At 43.6% G+C, this 24,483-nt stretch overlaps 1 protein-coding gene across 4 annotated transcripts in view; it reads left to right on the top strand.

Moving 5' to 3' along the window:
• The first annotated feature begins 2,482 nt into the window (after positions 1-2,482).
• The window catches only part of LOC129822870 (matrix metalloproteinase-16-like), an 80,680-nt gene continuing 58,679 nt past the window's right edge, over positions 2,483-24,483 (top strand). Inside the window, exons 1-4 of one of the 4 annotated variants that reach the window (XM_055881349.1) lie at positions 2,483-2,992; positions 20,667-20,815; positions 21,621-21,635; positions 21,953-22,075. In XM_055881349.1, coding sequence (XP_055737324.1) covers positions 2,867-2,992; positions 20,667-20,815; positions 21,621-21,635; positions 21,953-22,075 — 413 coding nt within the window. In that variant the 5' untranslated portion in view covers positions 2,483-2,866. The remainder of the gene's footprint in view (positions 2,993-20,666; positions 20,816-21,620; positions 21,636-21,952; positions 22,076-24,483) is intronic. The other 3 variants (XM_055881350.1, XM_055881351.1, XM_055881352.1) reach the window with 3 other exon arrangements.

Here is a 24,483-nt window from a genome sequence, read left to right as displayed (position 1 = left end):
ACCGGGAAATGCTTTGTTACGAGCCACTAACCAACAACGCAGTTTAAAAAAAGAATAAGAAATAAAAGTAACAAGTAATTAAAGAGCAGCAGTAAAATAACAATAGCGAGACTATATACAGGGGGTTACCGGTACAGAGTCAATGCGGTTTGTTGAGGCAATATGTACATGTAGGTAGAGTTATTAAAGTGACTATGCATAGATGATAACAACAGAGAGTAGCAGCGGTGTAAAAGAGGGGGGGGGGGTGGCAATGCAAATAGTCTGGGTAGCCATTTGATTAGGTGTTCAGGAGTCTTATGGCTTGGGGGTAAAAGCTATTTAGAAGCCTCTTGGACCTAAACTTGGCGCTTCAGTACTGCTTGCCGTGCAGTAGCAGAGAGAACAGTCTATGACTAGGGTGGCTGGAGTCTTTGACAATTTTTAGGGCCTTCCTCTCACACCGCCTGGCATAGAGGTCCTGAATGGCAGAAAGCTTTGCCCCAGTGATGTACTGGGCCGGTTGCACTTCCATCTGTAGTGCCTTGCGGTCGGAGGCCGAGCAGTTGCCATACCAGGCAGTGATGCAACCAGTCAGGATGCTCTCGATGGTGCAGCTGTAGAGCCTTTTGAGGATCTGAGGACCCATGCCAAATCTTTTCAGTCTCTTGGGGGGAATAGGCTTTGTCGTGCCCTCTTCACGACTGTCTTGGTGTGCTTGGACAATGTTATTTTGTTGGTGATGTGGACACCAAGGAACGCTCTCAACCTGCTCCACTGCAGCCCCGTCGATGAGAATGGGGGTGTGCTCGGCCCTCTTTTCCTGTAGTCCACAATCATCTCCTTTGTCGTGATCACGTTGAGGGAGAGGTTGTTGTCCTTGCACAACACGGCCAGGTCTCTGACCTCCTCCCTATAGGCTGTCTCGTCGCTGTCGGTGATCAGGCCTACCACTGTTGTATATATGCATGTGTGTGTGTGTGTGTATTTTGTGTGTGTGAGTGTATGTAGTGTGTGAGTGTATGTGATCGAGTGTCAGTGTAATATGTGTGAGTGTGTGGGTAGAGTCTCGTGAGTGTGCATAGAGCCAGCGCAATAGTCAGTTAAACAAAAGAAATGTCTCAATAGAAAATAGTCCGGGTAGCCATTTGATTAACTGTTCAGCAGTCTTATGGCTTGGGGGTACAAGCTGTTCAGGAGCTTTCTGGTCCCAGACTTGGCGCTCCGGTACCGCTTGCCATGCAGTAGCAGAGAGAACAGATAGACTTGGGTGGCTGGAGTCTTTGCCAATTTTTAGGGGCTTCTTCTGACACTGCCTGGTAAAGAGGTCCTGGATGGCAGGGAGCTTGGCCCCAGTAATGTACTGGGCGGTACACTACCTCCTGTAGCGTTTTGCGGTCGGATGCCAAGTAGTTGCCATACCAAGCGGTGATGCAGCCAGTCAGGATGCTCTCAACTGTACAGCTCTCAAACATTTGGAGGATTCCTTATCTATTATTTGAAGAGATGAGAGAGCCAGAGAGAGAGAAAGAGAGAGGGGGGGTGGGGCTTTTGGGTTGTATGGGAAAGGGATTGGGGCATTAGTCATTTTAACTCCAATTAGATTGGTGTGTATATTTTCTTCTTCAATGCAAATATTGTACAAATCCATGGGATTGTGACATTGTGTGTTTGCATATGCATAAATATAACTATTGTACTGTACAGTAAGTAGTAAACTGACACGTTTCCTTTCATCTAATATCACATTTAGCTTGTCATTGCCCTCTGGTGGACTTGACAGACAACAACGTACAGTGCATTTCCTCTGCTTTTATCAAAGCCTACTACTGTACAATCACTATGCATCCCAAATGGCACCACTATTCCCTACATAGTGCACTACTTTTGACCAAACCATATGGCTCCTGGTCAAAAGTAGTGCACTATAAAGTGAATAAAGTGTAATTTCAAATACAACCACATATAAGATGTATATGCTGGGCTGTCACGGCCTATACGGAAGTCATTCAACAAGAAACATTTCAACATTAGCTATTAAAAAATTGTACAGAGAACATCTGAAATGAAAGTGTTGCTGCTTGACAGTAGCCTAGTGTTTAAAATGTTAAAAACAGTTTTCTGTAAGAGCATCAATGAAACGGGCAACATGTAGGCTAATAACATGTAATAATGAGTGAAATAGGTCGTCTGTGCAATTATATAGGTTAATCATAATCGAAAGCTTCATCGTCATTATCATCATCATCAACAACCATCGGCAACCACCGATGTTATGGGCAACACAGATTCTGTCATACTAGCTTGGTTAAGGTAGCACGTTTGTGTTTGGCCCCAGGAATAACAACCTCGGGCTCCTTTATCCCCTCCCTTTTCCACTACTGTCCATAAGGTACGATATAGCGATGATATAGTTTGGTATATGATCCAAGATTCCGTGACGCTATGAGCCTCGCAGGCTCCAAAATGGGAGTGTTATAATATGCGGCTCTGATGGGGGTTCGGAGAGAGAGCGCAGGCGCAGTCATCCGAGTTATGGTTGAAAACTAGCAGCTATGCCGCGCAGTGTAGGACCCAAGCTAAATGTGTCTGACAACAGCATTAGATGTGGATCCACTGAGGAGAACTGAGCAGTGGACAAATAAAACGGAACATCTGAAAAACAATTGCGAATTATTGTCTTCTCCGGATAACTTCCTCTTCAACCCTCGACGAACCGAGGCGACGATCATTCCTTCCCCGGGCATGCGAGAGAGATACCGAGAGAGATACCGTCACCACCAATGTTCCTCCTAGCCTCCGCCTGAGACGCCAGGGATTTACTCCTTGTCCGTTTGTTTTTAGTGACTATTAATAAAACAAGCAGAAACAATTAAGGGGCTTCATTATGATTTTGTTAGCATTTCACACTAGAAGACGTTTGAATAGCTTTTATCTAGGGACGTTGTGCTTGCAATTCTTGCTGTGGATTTTATGTGCCGTGAATGGAGAGGAACAACCGTTCAGCGTAGAGGTAAGAATGGGAACGGGGTACTGCTAGCTTTTTTCACTGGTGGTGACCATTCATTGTTATTTCAATTTAAAAAAATAGAAACATCTTGTGTTTTATGCATAATAATTCCTAGTTACCAAGACACATAGGATCATAATGCGTGTCAATTTATGCCTGGGGTTTGAATACGAACCGATATGAGCCCTCCATGCTTTAGGGATGGAGTTGAATTTAGCTTCAACAGCAGACCTCTTTGTGAGTGTTTACGAGGTGCGAACTAGAAAGGCTACAACAGTACTGTTCCATTCGGTCCACCTTTCTCCCTCACGCTATTACTATTTTAGACGTGGAATGTGCCTATAGCCATATGTTAGGCAATTTTAGAAGCAAAGCATGCTTCTATGGTTCAATGGTTGTTGTTAAATAAATCCACCTGATATATCTGGTCACTAACTTTGAACATTGATTGGAGTGGTATTATAATGAACTGAGATCTAACTTGTGATTATGTATCCTAATTCAAATATAACTTGTATTTTCATAACGTAGCACCATAGGCTATTGGCGCATTTGGTGATGCCATTACCTATACTGCAAGGATGGGAATTGGATTTGTGATGTCCCACACAACCCAAGACAAATGAGAATGGGATTTAGAGAACATTTATTTAAACTCCCCACTTTACAGATCAAGATCTTAATTTGATTTCCCTGTTGTAGGAGAAATGTCCTGCAATACAGGAAATGTTAAATTTGTAGTATATTTGAGGTTTAAAAAGGCTTCTGAAGTTTATAATTTCCACTTGAAATTTGAGACTTCATTTTCCCTTAAGAAAAATGTATCAACCCCTACAAAAATGTCCCAAAATTATAATCCACATAATAATTCAGATTTTCAGTTGCTGCAGGATTATTTTCCTGCTGTAGCAAACAGGATACAATTATCATCCTACATCTGTAGCCTACATATCTAATTGTCAAAATGGTTCTCAACTATTTATCCATTGGTTTAACCGCTTGACACATTTGTCTGTAATATCTGGTGTTTCAAAACTTAACAAGGGAGTGCTTTGTGGATGCTGTAGCCTAATCATTTATTTCAACCTTATAACGTGGTCATGAATTGTTATAACGGGTTTACAATAGGCTATAGGCCTACACAGCTTAGTTTATTTCTGATTACACAAATGTTTCTGTAAATAAAAATAAATCAAATAAAAACAAAAACATAGCCTTCTTTCAAAAGGTTCATGTCTCCCCATCCTGCACCGGGTACTCATAGAAAGTTCAAAATTATTACCCACTATCACTCAATATTCTGCCAAGTGGGCGGTGCCAGCTGAAGTTTGGCTCGCATTCCCTAAAATTAAAGGAGGGTGTGGTAAAGTCAAAGTCCGTGCCAAAAGTAGACTATCTGCATAACATGTGTGCAAAAACTATAGAATATGTATAGAGTCAAATGTTAATAGTCAATTTTAGGGTGAGTGAACTAATGGCTCTGTCATTCCTTTGCAATTGAATGGACATAATCCCATTACCAAGCATTTACCCATATACTTACATATAGGATGAATTATATGAACTCTATGCATTTAGCATGTTAACACTGCTAATAGAAGGTTTATATCCACATGATTTGCAAGCCCAACATATACAAACCTGTGAAGATGAAAAACAGATGCTACAGGTCATGCAGTAATAGATGTCAAAGCCAACATGACAAGGGGGCTGCGGCCCTCCCTCTCCCCCACCTCAGGGTTGCATTCCAAATGGCACCCTACTCCCTACATAGGCCACTACTTATGACCAAAGCCCTCCCTATGGGCCGTGTTCGAAAGTGGTGCACTTTAAAGGGAATGGGGTGCCATTTAGGAAGCAGGCATGTCTTGGTGCACGGTCAAAAGCATAGCCAGGAGCCTGAAACTGAAGAACCTTGATCATTGTGATCTGGCTTCAGATCAGATCAGATGACTGAGAGCATATTGTAATGCAAATACATTGAGCTTTCAGTCCCTTCTTTCTGCAGTCAGTGCATGGAGAGAAGGCTAACAGATCAACTGCATTATAAAGCAGGAAGGAATTGTTTGTCATTCCACAGCAAAATACATTTGTATGACCTTAAAAAGCTCAATAGGTATATTATTCTATTTGCTCTAAGATTAAACCTTTTCCTTTGTTGAAAATTCACAACACAATGAATGGGCATTGGAATAAAAGCTCATACAGTGTACAGTGTGTGGTGTTTAGTGTAACGCCAGGAAGTGAAAGAGAACCAAAATACTATGATTCATATTCCTTAATCCCTCTGATACTAAAAATAGTTGTTGGTTTGGAGTACTGTGGTGAATCTGTGTGGTTTGGACAGTACAGGGTGGGTCTGGCAGCCTGTCTCTCCTGCAACTCTTTATACTCACAAACACACATATAGGTCACAGAGGACAATAAAAGATGACGGTTGACATAAACCTGCTGCTCTGTAATTGGTGGTCAGACTATTTTCAAGAGAAATCCTCACTGGCATTGGAAGAAAGTTTAATAATGGTCCCAACTTCCTGTATCTAGTTGGTTGTTAGTTGAGAGTCCTATAACCCCAGAGAGGCCTGAACTTGAACTTGCTTACTTCTTCTCCAATGCATTTCTGAACATTTTCCCTCTTTTGGTCCGTCTCCCACTCTGCTAAAAAGCAATTTCCCCCACATTAGTCTGCCCTTGTTATAATGGAAGAGAGAGAACCAAATGATGTCATTTATTTTATTATGGTTTCGTGTCTTTTCAAGTGGCATGTTTCCCATTGGATAATCAAAAATATGTGTGGAGGAGACATCATTAACGTTTGTGATGGACAAAGGAAGCCTTGGATACTGTGTCTGTCAGTACAGCGACGTATCTAGTGGTACATTATTGTTATGCATGTAAACGAAACTAGAACTGTCGACACAAAGTAATTACAGTGAGACAATGGATTTCTAAGCTTATTTCCCTGTCTGTGTCTGGGACTGGTAAGGTAATAGACACGTATAAGAATCATTCCTCTGACTGTAGGCTACAGTACCACAGTGATGTTATCTGGGTTGTATTCACCAGGCACGAAACGGAAGCAAAAGGGCCAAAACGGGGAGGGACGACCTGAACTTGACCAATAACAAACGGTTGTTTTCATTTTCTGTTGCAAAGCGTTTTGCTACAGTGTCCAGTAATGAATATGACCCTGGTGGAGAGCGACTAAAAGGAATCAGAGTTTACTGATCCAACAAGCATACACGTCATTGCCTTACGTGAAGCAACTTTACTACAAACTACTAGTAAGGTTCAACTAGTAAAGTTGAACTACTTTATGTTCAAGGTCTGTAGAGTAAATGGCAAAAAATCGAATTGCTGGCACGGTACTTGATATATTTTGCCCTCTACTCTATGGTATATTTGTGTGTGTGTGTGTATATATACTGTATACATTGACAGAATCAAGTTCAAGGCAGCATTTCCATTCGCTCTCATTCAGCACTTGTTTCTTTACATTTTATGACTGTAGTCATACAAATAGACCCCATTTTTCCTGGAAATGAAGACGACATTATTCAATAACCACAGCTGTAAAAGTTACAGTGCCTCCGGTAAGTATTCAGACCCCTTGGCTTTTTCTACATTTTGTTAGGTTACAGACTTATTCTAAAATTTATTAAAAAACATGTTTTCCCTCATCAATCTACACACAATACCCCATAATGACGAAGCAAAAACAGTAGTTTTTCCCCCGCTAATTTATTACAAATAAAAAACAGAAATTTCACATTTACATAAGTATTCAGACCCTTTACTCAGTGCTTTGTTCAAGTCCATTTGGCAGCAATTACAGCATTGAGTCTTCTTGGGTATGACGCTATAAGCTTGGCACACCTGTATTTGGGGAGTTTCTCCCATTCTTCTCTGCAGATCCTCTCAAGCTCTGCCAGGTTAGGTTGGGAGTGTTGCTGCACAGTTATTTTCAGGTCTCCAGAGATGTTTGATCGGGTTCAAGTCTGTGCTCAGGCTGGGCCACTCAAGGACATTCAGAGACTTGTCCCGAAGCCACTCCTGTATTGTCTTGGCTGTATGCTTAGGATCGTTGTCCTGTTGGAAGGTGAACCTTCGTCCCAGTCTGAGGCGCTCTGTAGCAGGTTTTCATCAAGGATCTCTCTGTTGTTTGCTCCATTCATCTTTCCCTCGATCTTGACTTGTCTCCCAGTCCCTGCCGCTGAAAAACATTCCCACAGCATGATGCTGCCACCACCATGCTTCACCGGTTGGGATGGTGCCAGGTTTCCTCCAGACTTGACGCTTGGAATTCAGGCCAAAGAGTTCAATCTTGGTTTCGTCAGACCAGAGAATCTTGTTTCTCATGGTCTGAGAGTCTTTAGGTGCCTTTGGTCAAAGTCCAAGTGGGCTGTCATGTGCCTTTTACTGAGGAGTGGCTTCCGTCTGGCCACTCTACCATAAAGGCCTGATTGGTGGAGTGCTGCAGAGATGGTTGTTCTTCTGGAAGGTTCTCCCATCTCCACAGAGGAACTCTAGAGCTCTGTCAGAGTGACCATCGGGTTCTTGGTCACCTCACTGACCAAGGCCCTTCTCCCCCGATTGTTCAGTTTGGACGGGCGGCCAGCTCTAGGAAGACTATTGGTGGTCCCAAACTTCTTCCATGTAAGAATGATGGAGGCCACTGTGTTCTTGGGGATTTAAATGCTGCAGAAAAGTTTTGGTACTCTTCTCCAGATCTGTGCCTCGACACAATCCTGTCTAGGAGCTCTACGGACAATTCCTTCCACCTCATGGCTTGGTTTTTGCTCTGACAACTGTGGGACCTTATATAGGCAGGTGTGTGACTTTCCAAATCATATCCAATCAATTGAATTTACCACAGGTGGACTCCATCAAGTTGTAGAAACATCTTAAGGATGATCAATGGAAACAGGATGCACCTGAGCTCAATTTCGAGTCTCTTAGCAAAGGGTTTGAATACAGTATTTCTGTTTTTATTTTTTATACATTTGTAAACATTTCTAAATACCTGTTTAAGCTTTGTTATTATGGGGTATTGTGTGTAGATTGCTGAGGATAGTTTTTTTTGTTTTTGATCCATTTTAGAATAAGGCTGTAATATAACAAAATGTGGAAAAAGTCAAGGGGTATTTTCCGAAGGCACTTTATGCTTACAGACGTACACTGAGGCAATATTACTATCACTCCACATCTAGCATACACTGAAGGTTTCCCCCAGCGGAGAAGCAGGTGTAAAACTGTTGCATGATTAGTCACAAAGGGTTTGAATTACACCAAGACATTAAACACAGAAATCACCCCAGAGAGAGAATAGAATATAGAGATGAAGTATACCTACTGTATCTATACTGTACTATTTCTGATAGAAATAAACTATGAAATCAACAATGACCGTACAACTCAATACAATACCAAGTGTCTTTGAATACAACGCAATAATAAGCACAAACAGTTAGCTAGCTATTCCAATCTCAGTCCCAAATGCTAAATATCTAGCATGGGGGTATGATGTGTTGTCACTAGGACTCACAACATAGGCACAAGTGTAACGACAGAGCCCATTCCTAACATGACTCATGTTACCAGTTGGCATGCCCTGCCTGGGAGGCCTGGCTGACTGAATAATTGAAAGCGGGTGGTGTGTGTGTGGTGTGTGTCTCTGTGTGTGTGTCTCGTACTGCCAGCGGCCAACAGTGTTATGATGACTCCATGGTGGGACCGAGGCCAATGCTGAGGTCTGTACTAATGGCTGCTCAATGGTCAGGGCAGGGGCTGTTTGGTTTGGTGTGTGTTTATTTGTCCAGTCCCATCACCACACCTCTCGCTCTCTCTCTCTCTCTCTCTCTCTCTCTCTCTCTCTCTCTCTCTCTCTCTCTCTCTCTCTCTCTCTCTCCCCTCTCTCTGCCAGCCCCCCTTGCTCTCTCTCTGTCCCCCCCATCTCTCTCTACTTCCTGCTCACACCTTTCTCTCTTTCATTATTCTCACTTCCATTATCTATCATCCTCTCTACTGCTCATACACGCTGCATCTCTCTGAGACTTCATAGGCATACATTGATCGAGGTTGTGGTTAGTAGCAGTTCTGTGAGCTATTAAATCTTTAATGAAACTGAAGTGTCCAGTGTTAGTTAGGGTAGAGTCACACTGTCACAGGCGAAGCTGTCTGTAGTCGTCACCAGCAGTAGGCCTGTCGTGTGTTTTCAGTACTATCCATTGTCGTGGGAACATGTCACTGGGAGACAGAGCCATTACGCCACAGATAGAACAAGGCGCCAGATGTTTCACCGGATGCATAAATCTGAAGCATCCCGGTTGGAATTTCCACTCCCGACCAAATATGGTGATGAGAGGAAGCCCAGGTGCCGGCAGTGGGAGAGTATGTAGTGAGATGGAACTGGGCTGACATTCTGCACATTTTGCCATCTAAGAAAAGTCTGATCTCAATACAGTTTCCTGTTCCCAAAACTAGAATCTCTTACAAACAGAGAGCACTAAGTTTTGTAACTTTACCCTTTGCCAAAGTTTAAAAAAGTTGTTTACAAGGAGAGCAAGGGCGGATTGAGTTATCACGTGCACTTCACAGAGTAGGCGTTCCCTAGCGGAAATATGCAAATACATAATAGAATGCGCCAATAGGATCTCGCTAGCTCGTGCTTGGCTCTGCCCACCTCCTTCTTCTGCCCACTATCATTTGCTCCCGTTGAAAACGACACAGATTAACTAGTTATAAAAATATCTTTGATTACGATGTTAGTTTGTTCTCTTTCTTGATTACACTATCATTTACTTAATAGTAGTTGGATTTGTGTGTCTAAATTTAAAAAAAGAACAAAGCCTAGAATTTCAGAAGTGATCAGAGCGCTCTGTTCAGTCCAGGACGTAAACATTTAGTCACTATTTCAGAATGTCCACTTTCAATGAGGAACAGGAAATAATCATTAGTATTGCTAGTATCATGACCACATTGTGATATTTGTTGACATTTGTCCTAATAGGGCTACAGCCTAAGTACATGGAGTAGCGATCTCTTCAATGGGTGGCTGGTGGATCAGGCTGTGCTGCCTTGGCGACCCTGGGTAAGGTTGGCACTACTTGCTGGTGGGTCAGGCTGTGTTGCCTTGGCGACCCTGGGTAAGGTTGGCACTACTTTCTGGTCGGTTGGCGTGTGTCCTACTGGATTATTCAAGCAGGCCGAGGCGAGGGTGAGAAATCGAGGAGCAGAGAGGTGACGTCAGCTACCCCAAGAGGCCGGTGTCATGTTCTGAATTGTCATTTGTTAAAAGGCAGTCTGCATGAGAATATCTGTTTACGATCTAAAGACGGGTCACAGCCACACGGCAAGCAAATCATCATCTCTCCTAGAGTAACACTATTGTTATTTTACTGCTACTTTTTCATTATTTGTTACTTTTATTTCTTATTCTTATTTTAGGGGGGGGGGGGTATTTTATAATTATAATTTTTTTGAAACTGCATTGTTGGTTAAGGGCTTGTAAGTAAGCATTTCACTGTAAGATCTACACCTGTTGTATTCGGAGCATGTGGCAAATAGAATTTGATTTGATTTGATATACCAGCCATGTGCACCACTGTTTGTTGACAGCCACTGTCCCAGAAGCGTGTTGCTATGGCTACCTCCTCTTCTTGGAAGTGTGTGTCTCTTCTCTAATGAAGTATTCCCACTGCCTTAAAGGTTAGCCTTTGATTTCCTGGCCAGGCTAATTAGTGAGCCTGCATGATGTAGCGCTAGCTCGTTATCTAGCGATCCACTGACACTACCCAGCTGGGACAGGCACAGGAAGTTCATATGAGTTCACCACTGAGGTGACCAACACACAGACACTGACAGAGGAACTACTGAGGTGACCAACACACAGACACTGACAGAGAGCTACTGAGGTGACCAACACACAGACACTGACAGAGAGCTACTGAGGTGACCAACACACAGACAGACAGAGAGCTACTGAGGTGACCAACACACAGACACTGACAGAGAGCTACTGAGGTGACCAACACACAGACACTGACAGAGAGCTACTGAGGTGACCAACACACAGACACTGACAGAGGAGCTACTGAGGTGACCAACACACAGACACTGACTGAGGAGCTACTGAGGTGACCAACACACAGACACTGACAGAGAGCTACTGAGGTGACCAACACACAGACACTGACAGAGAGCTACTGAGGTGACCAACACACAGACACTGACAGATGAGCTACTGAGGTGACCAACACACAGACACTGACAGAGGAGCTACTGAGGTGACCAACACACAGACACTGACAGAGAGCTACTGAGGTGACCAACACACAGACAGACAGAGAGCTACTGAGGTGACCAACACACAGACACTGACAGAGGAGCTACTGAGGTGACCAACACACAGACACTGACAGAGGAGCTACTGAGGTGACCAACACACAGACACTGACAGAGAGCTACTGAGGTGACCAACACACAGACACTGACAGAGAGCTACTGAGGTGACCAACACACAGACAGACAGAGAGCTACTGAGGTGACCAACACACAGACACTGACAGATGAGCTACTGAGGTGACCAACACACAGACACTGACAGAGAGCTACTGAGGTGACCAACACACAGACACTGACAGAGGAGCTACTGAGGTGACCAACACACAGACACTGACAGAGAGCTACTGAGGTGACCAACACACAGACACTGACAGAGGAGCTACTGAGGTGACCAACACACAGACACTGACAGAGAGCTACTGAGGTGACCAACACACAGACAGACAGAGAGCTACTGAGGTGACCAACACACAGACACTGACAGAGAGCTACTGAGGTGACCAACACACAGACACTGACAGAGAGCTACTGAGGTGACCAACACACAGACACTGACAGAGGAGCTACTGAGGTGACCAACACACAGACACTGACTGAGGAGCTACTGAGGTGACCAACACACAGACACTGACAGAGAGCTACTGAGGTGACCAACACACAGACACTGACAGAGAGCTACTGAGGTGACCAACACACAGACACTGACAGATGAGCTACTGAGGTGACCAACACACAGACACTGACAGAGGATCTACTGAGGTGACCAACACACAGACACTGACAGAGGAGCTACTGAGGTGACCAACACACAGACACTGACAGAGAGCTACTAAGGTGACCAACACACAGACAGACAGAGAGCTACTGAGGTGACCAACACACAGACACTGACAGAGGAGCTACTGAGGTGACCAACACACAGACACTGACAGAGGAGCTACTGAGGTGACCAACACACAGACACTGACAGAGAGCTACTGAGGTGACCAACACACAGACACTGACAGAGAGCTACTGAGGTGACCAACACACAGACAGACAGAGAGCTACTGAGGTGACCAACACACAGCCACTGACAGATGAGCTACTGAGGTGACCAACACACAGACACTTACAGAGAGCTACTGAGGTGACCAACACACAGACAGACAGAGAGCTACTGAGGTGACCAACACACAGACATTGACAGATGAGCTACTGAGGTGACCAACACACAGACACTGACAGAGAAGCTACTGAGGTGACCAACACACAGACACTGACAGATGAGCTACTGAGATCAACACACAGACACTGACAGAGAAGCTACTGAGGTGACCAACACACAGACAGACAGAGAGCTACTGAGGTGACCAACACACAGACACTGACAGAGGAGCTACTGAGGTGACCAACACACAGACAGACAGAGAGCTACTGAGGTGACCAACACACAGACACTGACAGAGGAGCTACTGAGGTGACCAACACACAGACACTGACAGAGAGCTACTGACGTGACCAACACACAGACACTGACGGAGGAACTACTGAGGTGACCAACACACAGACAGACAGAGAGCTACTGAGGTGACCAACACACAGACACTGACAGAGAGCTACTGAGGTGACCAACACACAGACACTGACAGATGAGCTACTGAGGTGACCAACACACAGACACTGACAGAGAGCTACTGAGGTGACCAACACACAGACAGACAGAGAGCTACTGAGGTGACCAACACACAGACACTGACAGATGAGCTACTGAGGTGACCAACACACACACTGACAGAGAGCTACTGAGGTGACCAACACACAGACACTGACAGAGAGCTACTGAGGTGACCAACACACAGACAGAGAGAGAGCTACTGAGGTGACCAACACACAGACACTGACAGATGAGCTACTGAGGTGACCAACACACAGACACTGACAGAGAAGCTACTGAGGTGACCAACACACAGACACTGACAGATGAGCTACTGAGGTGACCAACACACAGACACTGACAGAGAAGCTACTGAGGTGACCAACACACAGACAGACAGAGAGCTACTGAGGTGACCAACACACAGACACTGACAGAGGAGCTACTGAGGTGACCAACACACAGACAGACAGAGAGCTACTGAGGTGATCAACACACAGACACTGACAGAGGAGCTACTGAGGTGACCAACACACAGACACTGACAGAGAGCTACTGACGTGACCAACACACAGACACTGACAGAGGAACTACTGAGGTGACCAACACACAGAAACTGACAGAGGAACTACTGAGGTGACCAACACACAGACAGACAGAGAGCTACTGAGGTGACCAACACACAGACACTGACAGAGAGCTACTGAGGTGACCAACACACAGACACTGACAGAGGAGCTACTGAGGTGACCAACACACAGACACTGACAGAGAGCTACTGAGGTGACCAACACACAGACACTGACAGAGAGCTACTGAGGTGACCAACACACAGACACTGACTGAGGAGCTACTGTAGTTCATTTTCATATTATACATTATTGTCTGTCACTAACTACCTGTAGCTAGGTGTATGTTGTCATTGTGTGTAGTTTGTGATGAATCTGTGTATAAGTGTAATCTCTGATTGGTACATTTTCTTTGTGTGACACTTTTAGGTTGCTCTTTTGTGCAGTTTTGTGTCCTTTGAAAGAGTCCAAGTCATGTTGAGGTGATCCGCAATGACAGAAGGCCAAGAGTTGCCCATTCCGATTCTATTGAACACAGTTGTTTGGGCCTACAAGCTTGATCATTATCGAGTTAGGAAGAGGAGGACAGGGAGAGAGAAATACTAGTATATTGAGTGGGAGCCTGTCTGACATGAAAAGCCAAACGCCTGTGCTTTAGTCCTGAACCCTTACATAGACAACGGTGCTAGGACACCAGATCAAGGGGAGAATGAATACTGTATATCAATGAGAAAGCGAAAGAGAGTGTCCACACTAGAGACACGCGTGTAACACTCATCATTTGCTCTCTCTGCATCCGCTCGTGCTCTTGCAAGATTCAAATAGTTGAAGTGGTGTCATAGCGTGACACGGACAGCCGTAAGTCACAGGCTAACAGAAGAGAGACATGACTGGACGACTGTACAAAAGAACACTAAATGACTGACGGTGGGCTCCCGTATATCCAACCGTCTCCCCTCTCGCCACCCTCCCTCCCTCTCCTTTTCCCTTCTAATGCTAAAGGGTTATGTGATTGTCATCGTTATTGTCCCACAGGGAGATGGGGAAACCACGACAGAGCTGATGCCTCTAGATCAATCTGTCTATGTTGATGGATCTGGCAGATGGCTGTAGAATGTAGCTGGTTTGATGGCTGGTTTGACAGGAACACGAGCTTTACGTGTACACATTTTACTTCCCTGATCTTTGTCCCAAATGGCACTATTTGCACTGTACTCTTAGAAAGAAAGGTGGAATCTAGAATAGAGGTCGACCGATTAATCGGAATGGCCGATTAATTAGGGCCAATTTCACGTTTTCATAACAATCGGTAATCGGTATTTTTGGACACCGATTATGGCCGATTATATTGCAATCCACGAGGAGACTGACCACCTGTTACGCGAGTGCAGCAAGGAGCCATGGTAAGTTGCTAGCTAGCATTAAACTTCTCTTATAAAAAACAATCAATCTTAACATAATCACTAGTTAACTACAAATGGTTGATGATATCACTTGTTTAAACTAGCTTGTCCTGCGTTGCATATAATCAATGTCATGCCTGAAATTGTGTCACTTCTCTTGCGTTCTGTGCAAGCAGAGTCAGGGTATATGCAGCAGTTTGGGCAGCCTGGCTCGTTGCGAACTGTGTGAAGACCATTTCTTCCTAACAAAGACTTTGCCAGAATTTTACATAATTAGGACATAATATTGAAGGTTTTGCAATGTAACAGCAATATTTACACCTACGATTGCCACCCGTTTGATAAAATACGGAACGGTTCCGTATTTCACTGAAATAATAAATGTTTTATTTTCGAAATGATAGTTATTAATGACCTAAGGCTTGTATTTCTGTGTCTTTATTATGTTATCATTAAGTCTATGATTTGATATTTGATAGAGCAGTCTGACTGAGCGGTGGTAGGCACCAGCAGGCTCATAAGCATTCATTCAAACAGCACTTTCCTGCGTTTGCCAGCAGCTTTTCGCAATGCTTGAAGCACAGCGCTGTTTATGAGCACAGCGCAAGCCTGGCAAATCCCGAGATTAGGCTGGCAATACTAAAGTGCCTATAAGAACATCCAATAGTCAAAGGTCTATGAAATACAAATGGTATAGAGAGAAATAGTCCTATAATAACTACAACCTAAAACTTCTTACCTGGGAATATTGAAGACTCATGTTAAAAGGAACCACCAGCTTTCATATGTTCTCATGTTCTGAGCAAGGAACTTAAATGTTAGCTTTTTTAAACTTTCTTCTCTAACACTTTGTTTTTGCATTATTTAAATAAAATTGAACATGTTTCATTATTTATTTGAGACTAAATTGATTTTACTTATGTATTATATTAAGTTAAAATGAAAGTGTTCATTGTTCATTCAGTATTGTTGTAATTGTCATTATTACAAATACATATATATATAAATCGGCCGATTAATCAGTATCGGCTTTTTTGGTCCTCCAATAATCGGTATCGGTATCGCCTTTGAAAAATCATAATCGGCAGACCTCTAATCTGGAACCTAAAAGGGTTCTTCAGCTGTCCCTATAGGAGAACCCTTTGAAGAACCCTTTTTGGTTCCAGGTAGAACTATTTTTGTTCCAGGTAGAACCATTTACACAGAGGGTTCTACATGGAACCAAAAGAGTTCTACCTGGAACCAAAAAGGCTTTTACAGGGAACTAAAAGGGGTTCTCCTATGGGGACAGTCAAAGAACAGTTTTGGAACCCTGTTTTCTAAGAGGCCCCTATGGGCCCTGGTCAAAGTTAGTGCACTAAATAGGGAACATGGTGTCATTTGGGACGCAAGCCTTGACTTCTGGCAAGATTTTTAAATAGGTTAATGCTTAAGTAGCCTAATTAGGCTATCCTAGCCTAATTCAAAGACACAACTATCATAATGGAAATTGTTGTTTTTGTTGACAATGTGTTACTGTAATCCCTTGGGCTATATCATAATTGTGACTGTGAGCCCCAGTTTTCTAAAATACTAATTCAGCTTTCTGCAACACTTGTGCTTTTAGATAAGAAAGTTTGTTCTCATAGCCTGAAAGCACATTTTTCACAGTGCTAACGGCCTAGACTACACTTTAATTAGCTTCTGAACTGTGTTAGGGGACTTGATTTCATCCCAAAAGACATACTATTCCCTATTTAGTACACTACTTTTGACCAGGGCCCTATGGGTGTTGGTCAAAAGTAGTGCACAAAATCGGGAATAGAGTGTCATTTGGAATGTAGATGCCTCACAATATATACAACTCCAACCCAGATGTTTGTTGTTTTGGTTTATTTATAGCTTTTACATTTGACATAATACTCCTCCACACAGAACACATTCTTCTGGAACAGCACATTGACAGTGGTACAACATCATTTTTCAAATTCAAAGCGATTCCCTGCTTTTAACTGTGCTGAGCATTGAAATATATGTACATTTTAATTCCTAGCAAAACAATTGAGCCCCATTTGACTCACAGGAAACAATGTGATAACGCTTGTGAATAGTGGTGGCGTTGTTTACCTAATGTCTAAACGGTGCACTTTTCATCCTAATTTCTGTTATACCCCCCGAAGCACCAGAAAAGTGCTGGGACAGCACAATCATAGATAGTCTTTTACTGTAATAGCTTCCATGTCGTACAGGAGCTGTGGTCGAAGGGCAGAGAGATTGATAGAAAGAGAGAGAGAGAGAGAGATATACAGAAGAAAAAGGACAGAGATAGAGAAAGAGAGATCCTATATAGGACATTTCTCAGGGCCTGCAGATCCCTCATGTGTTTTTCTACAAGTTTACAGTGATGGATCAATCCTTGTCTCATGAGTGTATAATCTGCTGATTATCAAGTGTACCTGAAAGCTGAGGGTTGTGGCTTTCCAATACACTAGCAAGTTATAAAATACAACGTTCACTGAACTCGATGATTAGTCTATTTGCGTAGTTCTCCTTATTGGGTATTGTACAGTACAGTGTGTCTGTTTCTGTGTATTTATAGGTGGTGTCTAGTGTCATTATCTGACTAGTTCACTAGGAATCACACTGGACTGTATCTAGCCTCTGTCCGCCCCAGGGGCCGTTTCAGCCCTGAGAATAACTGACACACGCCGTATGTGTTATCATCCCCTCGCATAGAGGGGGAAAGATGGAGAGAATAGGCGAGGTAAAAGATGAGGAGAGAAAGGCTCAAAGGACAGATGGAGAAGAGCGAGAGAGAGAGACACTTTAACAGCTCGCTGTATTTTAACCCTTGCATGGACAAATAAGAACATTACAGAAAATATCAAAAGAAAGAAAGAAAGAGGTTGTTTAAATAAAACAACATCTCCCTCTCCTCCATGCTTTTATAGGTCCTGGTCAAAAGGAGTGCAGTTAATAGGGAATATAGAATAGGGTGACATTTGGGACTCTATCCAGCAGGAAGAACACAGAGAGGTGATGAGGTGACGAGGTGCAGGGATGTGGAAGGACTGATGACATGTCTAGTTCACACTGAATCCTATCCTGAAAGGCTCCCTGTGTGTGTGTGCGTGTGTGCGTGTGCGTGTGCGTGTGCGTGTGCGTGTGTGTGTGTGTGTGTGCAAGGGTGTGTGTGATTCAGGAGGAGCAGTGGGGCAGAATAAGCCCTCTCAACAGTTCAATGTCTGATGTAGTGAGTGCTCTGTGGAACGTAAACTAGCCTGCATACTTCACACTGTATTACAGATCACTACTGTCCTGAAGCATGGAGCAGTTGGCATTATCCCTCATGTTAGGTCTGGATCGAATAGAACAATATCATAGTGTGTGAGTCTTGCTACGGTCAGTAGTGGGTTGATGCAGGTTGAGAATGAATGTGAGGAGGATGACAATTGCTGGAGATCTGTCTCATTATCTGGCGCTCTTCGCTGGTCTCTCTGTCTTTCTGAATGGAAGTGTGACGTATGCATACGGTACAGTAGTAGTCTATGTGCTTTCCTGTGATGAATCAGAGCAATCACAAGGCTTTAACCTAGTCTTTGCTCTATTCCCCTGGCTCCTCTCCTCGTCTCTCCTCTTCTCACACCATTTCTCCACACAGCAGTTTGACACCTGCCATGTAGAAGACAGTCAAGTGACAAACTGTCACTGCCACTGTGTGTGGGACTCTCTTTACTTCACTCCCTACCCAGAGTCTTTTGGGATCAGGAAGTCAGTGCATCAAGGATCAGTCAACCTCCTGTACTGTTACGTGCCAATCACTATATCTGATTGAAATATGGGATGTCAATTTAGACGTCATACTGTAATACTACAATAGCTGTCTCCTTGGGTTTTTCTGCTGCGATGGCAGTATTTTCACGTTTGCCCTCAATATACGAATATTGGACACGTTTCACACATGCCTGTATGTCAGGTTGTTTCCTTTCTACCACTAGGCCTGTCTGTGTTCCTCTGTAGCCTGTTGGTTGTGTTGGTCGTAAAAGAGTCTGTGTGAACACATTGCTGGAGTAATGAGACTCTCTGTTGGTGAGACTCTAATCCAAGCCTTTCTCTGTGCAGCTATCTTTCTCTCCCTCTCGATCTCTCTCTCTCTCTCTCTCTCCCTCTCTCTTTCTCTCTGTGTCTTCCCCTCCCCCTCTCTCTGTGTGGAGTGGATATGGATTTGAGCTCCAGTATGTGTGAGATTGTGTTTTACTCCCAGGCAGGAGAGAAGATGAGAGGCGCGGGTCTTTTTCATGTGTAATGCAGTAATGCAGCCCCATAATAGCTCTGTAGGGAGGTGTGTGTTTATGCTCTGGTTATTCCCTGCTTCCAGCTCAGTGCTGTTGGCTTACTACTCTATGACTGTGTCCCAAATACACCTATTCCTTCTATTCTGCACTGCTTTTGACCAAGGCCCTCTCCTCTCCTCTCCTCTCCTCTCCTCTCCTCTCCTCTCCTCTCCTCTCCTCTCCTCTCCTCTCCTCTCCTCTCCTCTCCTCTCCTCTCCTCTCCTCTCCTCGCCTCGCCTCGCCTCGCCTCGCCTCGCCTCGCCTCGCCTCGCCTCTCTTCTCATCTCCTCTCTTCTCCTCCTTTGGTATAGAGATCTCAGGTTTTATTGGGTGCCCTGAAAGCTCCATTACATCAGAGTGCTTTCTGACAAGCAGACGATGTGATAATAGATAACATTCCCACGCTGAAAGGTCATCGGAGGATCTCTCTTTCTGTCTCTCTGCCTGTCTCCTCACTAACACTGTGGCTAGAGGCTGCTGTCTGGCTGCTGAAATCCTCCTGCCTGGATGGACACTTGACATTTTTAGCATGGGCACTTTTTGGAAATAATTTAAAGTGCCAACAACTACCAAAATTGAAAATGGCATTGCTTCTTCAACTAAGAGTTTTTTACATGCAGGGTTATGGTTGAATTTATAGTATATTACTTTTTCACTTTAATCATATTTGATGGCAGTGGTGGAAAAAGTACCGAATTGTCATACTTGAGTAAAAGTTAAGATACCTTAAAGAAAATGACTCAAGTATAAGTGAGTCACCCAATAAAATATAAAAGTCTAAAAGTATTTAGTTTTAAATATATTTAAGTATCAAAAGTAAATGTAATTGCTAAAATATACTTAAGTGTCAAAAGTAAAATCATAAAACATTTCAAATTCCTTATATTAAGCAAACCAGACAGTACGATTTTCTTGTTTTTTAAATGTACAGATAGCTAGGGGAACACTCCAACACTCAGACATAATTTACAAACAAAGTAAATCAGAGGCAGTAGGGATGACCAGGGAGGTTCTCCTGATAAGTGCGTGAGTTGGACCATTTTTCTGTCCTGCTAAGCATTTGTAATGTAACCAATACTTTTGGGTGTCAGGGAAAATGTATGGAGTAAAAAGTACATAATTGTCTTTAGGATTGTAGTGGAGTAAAACTAAAAGTTGTCAGAAATATGAATAGGAAAGTACAGATACCCCAAAAAACTACTTCAGTAGTACTTTAAACTATTTTTACTTAAGTACTTTACACCACTGTTTCATGGTTGTGTGGGTTTCAATGCCTCTTATAAAGTACTATACGTAAAGCCTACCTTATTGGAATTGTACATTATTTGACCCATATTGACCAGTTGCTGACAACTCACCTCCGTGTCCTTTCTCTCTTTCTCTCCCCCCTCCTTCCCCCTCTCCCCCCTTCAGACATGGCTCCAGAGGTATGGCTACCTTCCCCCTACAGACCCCAGGATGTCGGTCCTGCGGACGGCCCAGACCATGCAGTCTGCTATCGCTGCCATGCAGCGTCTCTATGGCCTCAACGTCACAGGATCGCTGGACAGGAACACTATAGAGTGAGTCTCACCACTTTGCATGTTGTAGGGCATCAGTGTGAGAAAGAAGGAACATAATTGTTCATCTTGATCACAGAATGAGTAGTTATTTGGGATGCAAGGTGCTTTCTAAATCATTCATTCTGTGCAGTACAACTTCAGTGTAGGTTGATGAACGTCCCTAAACGTCCAATAAAAAGTCACAGACCTTTATAAACATACCTGTAATGCTGCTCTGATTCGCTGCTTGACATTCCGGAAGGGAAGAGAACAGACGGGAGCTTTTCCCAGACAGAGAGTTAGCATCACACAGGTTAAGTGTCCCGTTTTAATGTGATCAAAGGGCTCTTTTACAACAGATACACCTACACCAGCAGATCAAAGTCAGGGTAAATGCCACAGTATTACTCTGAACCTAGAAGCCTAGAAAAGGGAATGACAGCTTCAGTCTTCCTGTCTGCCTGTCTGTCTCTCTGCTGCTCGTTGAACCAATCAACATGTGTAAGAGTCCCTAGGGTTGCATCCCAAACGGCACCCTGTTCCCTATATAGTGCACTACTCTTCTCCAGGGCACATAGGGCTCTGGTTAAAAGTAGTGCACTAATAGGGAATAGGGTGCCATTTGGGATGCATTAAAGGAGTCTAAGAAGCTGCAGTTTGGTTGTGTTAAAAGGATTAGAGAAACAAGTACCTTTTTTTGCTGCTGAGATCAATTGTATAATGTGTGTATCAAATCAGTTACAATAATGTGGTGGAATTTGTGATGACTAACCTGCATGCTAAAGTCTAATTTTCTGTTTCTTTGTGCTTCGTATAATGATGTTAGCGATTACACAGTAAGGTGAGGCATATATCTTATTATGTCTATTTCTTTGCAGATGTGTGTGTGTTCACGAGCGTGTGTGTGTGTGTGTGTGTGTGTGTGTGTGTGTGTGTGTGTGTGTGTGTGTGTGTGTGTGTGTGTGTGTGTGTGTGTGTGTGTGTGTGTGTGTGTGTGTGTGTGTGTGTGTGTGTGTGTGTGTGTGTGTGTGTGTGTGTGTGTGACTTTGTGATAACTAGTATGTCTGTATTGGAAGTAATGACAGGATTGCATTACGTGGGTTGTTCAGGCCAAGCATACATCCTGTTTTGACTAATGGTGTTCTCTGTTCTTCCTAGCTGGATGAAGAAGCCCCGATGTGGTGTACCAGACCAGCTAGGAGGGGCGTCCAAATTCAGTGTCCGGAAAAAGCGGTACGCCCTAACGGGGCAGAAGTGGCAGCATAAGCATATCACATACAGGTGAGTTGATTGGTTGCTTGGTGATTGTTTGGTTGGTGATTGGTTGGTTGGTTGGTTGGTTGGTGATTGGTTGGTGATTGGTTGGTTGGTTTGTTATTAGTTTGGTTGGTTGGTTGGTTGGTTGGTTGGTTTGTTGGTGATTGGTTGGTTGGTTGGTTGGTTGGTTTGTTATTAGTTGGTTGGTTGGTAGCATAAACATATCACATACAGGTGAGTTGATTGGTTGGTTGGTTGGATGGTTGGTTGGTGATTGGTTGATTAGGGATTGATTTTTGGTTAAAACAATTCATACAGTACTTTTAAACATGGGCTTTACTCTATGGGTCTGACATGTGCCTGAGGATGTGTCTAGGCTACATGTCTGTGTTCTTGAGTCTAGATAAGAATGTCTTACTAGGTGAAGACATGTGACAACCTCTCAGCTAGGCTATATCTGAAAGGTCCTGTGTGGCCCAGTTGTTAATATCGCGGCTCTAACAACACTAAGGTCATTGGGTTCAATACCTGCAAGGATCACATACTATAAAGGGTTTCACTTGTTTTACTGTAAGTTGCGTTGGATAAAAAGCGACAGTTAAGTTACATGCACTGTATTATATTGTCGCTGTCTGATGAAACTTCTCAGGAAATGTTTTAAAACCGCCTTATTTTCCCATTAACGAACGTACAATTACGAAACCTCAAAAGCTATTTCGAATACAATCGCTTGGGCCTAGAGTACTCGTACAGTATATTGAGTACATTGCTTTCAAAACATGTACAAAAGTAAATACATTTGAGTTACATTTTTCATCAGACAGTGACTATACAGTATATTATACACTGCTCAAAAAAATAAAGGGAACACTTAAACAACACAATGTAACTCCAAGTCAATCACACTTCTGTGAAATCAAACTGTCCACTTAGGAAGCAACACTGATTGACAATAAATTTCACATGCTGTTGTGCAAATGGAATAGACAAAAGGTGGAAATTATAGGCAATTAGCAAGACACCCCCAAAAAAGGAGTGATTCTGCAGGTGGTGACCACAGACCACTTCTCAGTTCCTATGCTTCCTGGGTGATGTTTTCGTCACTTTTGAATGCTGGCGGTTCTCTCACTCTAGTGGTAGCATGAGACGGAGTCTACAACCCACACAAGTGGCTCAGGTAGTGCAGTTCATCCAGGATGGCATATCAATGCGAACTGTGGCAAAAAGGTTTGCTGTGTCTGTCAGCGTAGTGTCCAGAGCATGCAGGCGCTACCAGGAGACAGGCCAGTACATCAGGAGACGTGGAGGAGGCCGTAGGAGGGCAACAACCCAGCAGCAGGACCGCTACCTCCGCCTTTGTGCAAGGAGGTGCACTGCCTCCTTGCACTGCAACAGATCAAATATAGGTCTCTGTCTGGCCCTACATTTTTAAATATAACTGCCCCCATTTTTAAGTGTAACTGCCCCCAATCCCATACTTTATGGACTAATCCTTGAGCTTCAGAATAAAAATGTATTTACATTTGTGTCTGCCTTGAAGGATAACTATGAACAGTATTACCGAAGCCCTGATTAGAATCTTGAATCTGTGACCCACTCATGAACTGTAGCGATGCCAGGAAGGAATGGAAGAAAGGAAGACATTTTTGCGATAGGGCAAAAATAGAAATGGCTGTAGCGTGTGCAGTGCATTAAAAGGAATGGATGGAGATTGAAGAAAGGAGAGGTAAAGGAAGATGAGGGAGGGGAGAGTGCTGCAGTAGAAAGGGAAAGAGAGATTCAAGGAGAAGATGACATTTTTCACACTGTGTAATTCGTCAAGGCAACCACCACCAAAAATGTGTGTTAATCTCTATACAGTTGAACATACCTGACCATTATATTAGATAATACAGCATATTAATATTAGTACTGTTATATTATATTTAATATACAGTATTATGCAGTATGTGAAAGCCTTTGTTAGTTTCAATGACCTGATGCTTATAGAACACTGAGAGAAAGAGAGCGAGAGGGAGATGGAGAAAGGGAGACAAAGAGAGAGACAGAGGCAGAGAGTACTGAGAGAGACAGAGAGAAAGAGAGGCAGCGATACAGAGCGGAAAGCTGAGTCAGATGATGGTTATATAACGAGATACAACATTTTGGGAGAGGGAGTGGGTGAGGACGAGGGCAGGGGAGAGTATGTGTGTGTGTGTGTGTGTGGGGGGGGGGGGGGGTCGTCTCCAGTAGCTGGCCTGGCCAGATGGGGATGAAGCTATTCCTCATGCCACATCCACCCTCTCTCTATCCACCATGTCCCATCATCATACCTATCCCAACCACTCCTGCTCTGCATTATTGCATGGATGTTGTTCTATGAGATAGAGGCTCTGTATCCATGTAACCTGAGTGGAAGTCTGGCACAATCAGTTAAGTGATTGTGCCTCTCT

The sequence above is a fragment of the Salvelinus fontinalis genome, chromosome 25, assembly GCF_029448725.1.
Source record: "Salvelinus fontinalis isolate EN_2023a chromosome 25, ASM2944872v1, whole genome shotgun sequence".
Classification (NCBI taxonomy): domain Eukaryota; kingdom Metazoa; phylum Chordata; class Actinopteri; order Salmoniformes; family Salmonidae; genus Salvelinus; species Salvelinus fontinalis.
This window is presented reverse-complemented; position numbering and strand designations above follow the sequence as displayed.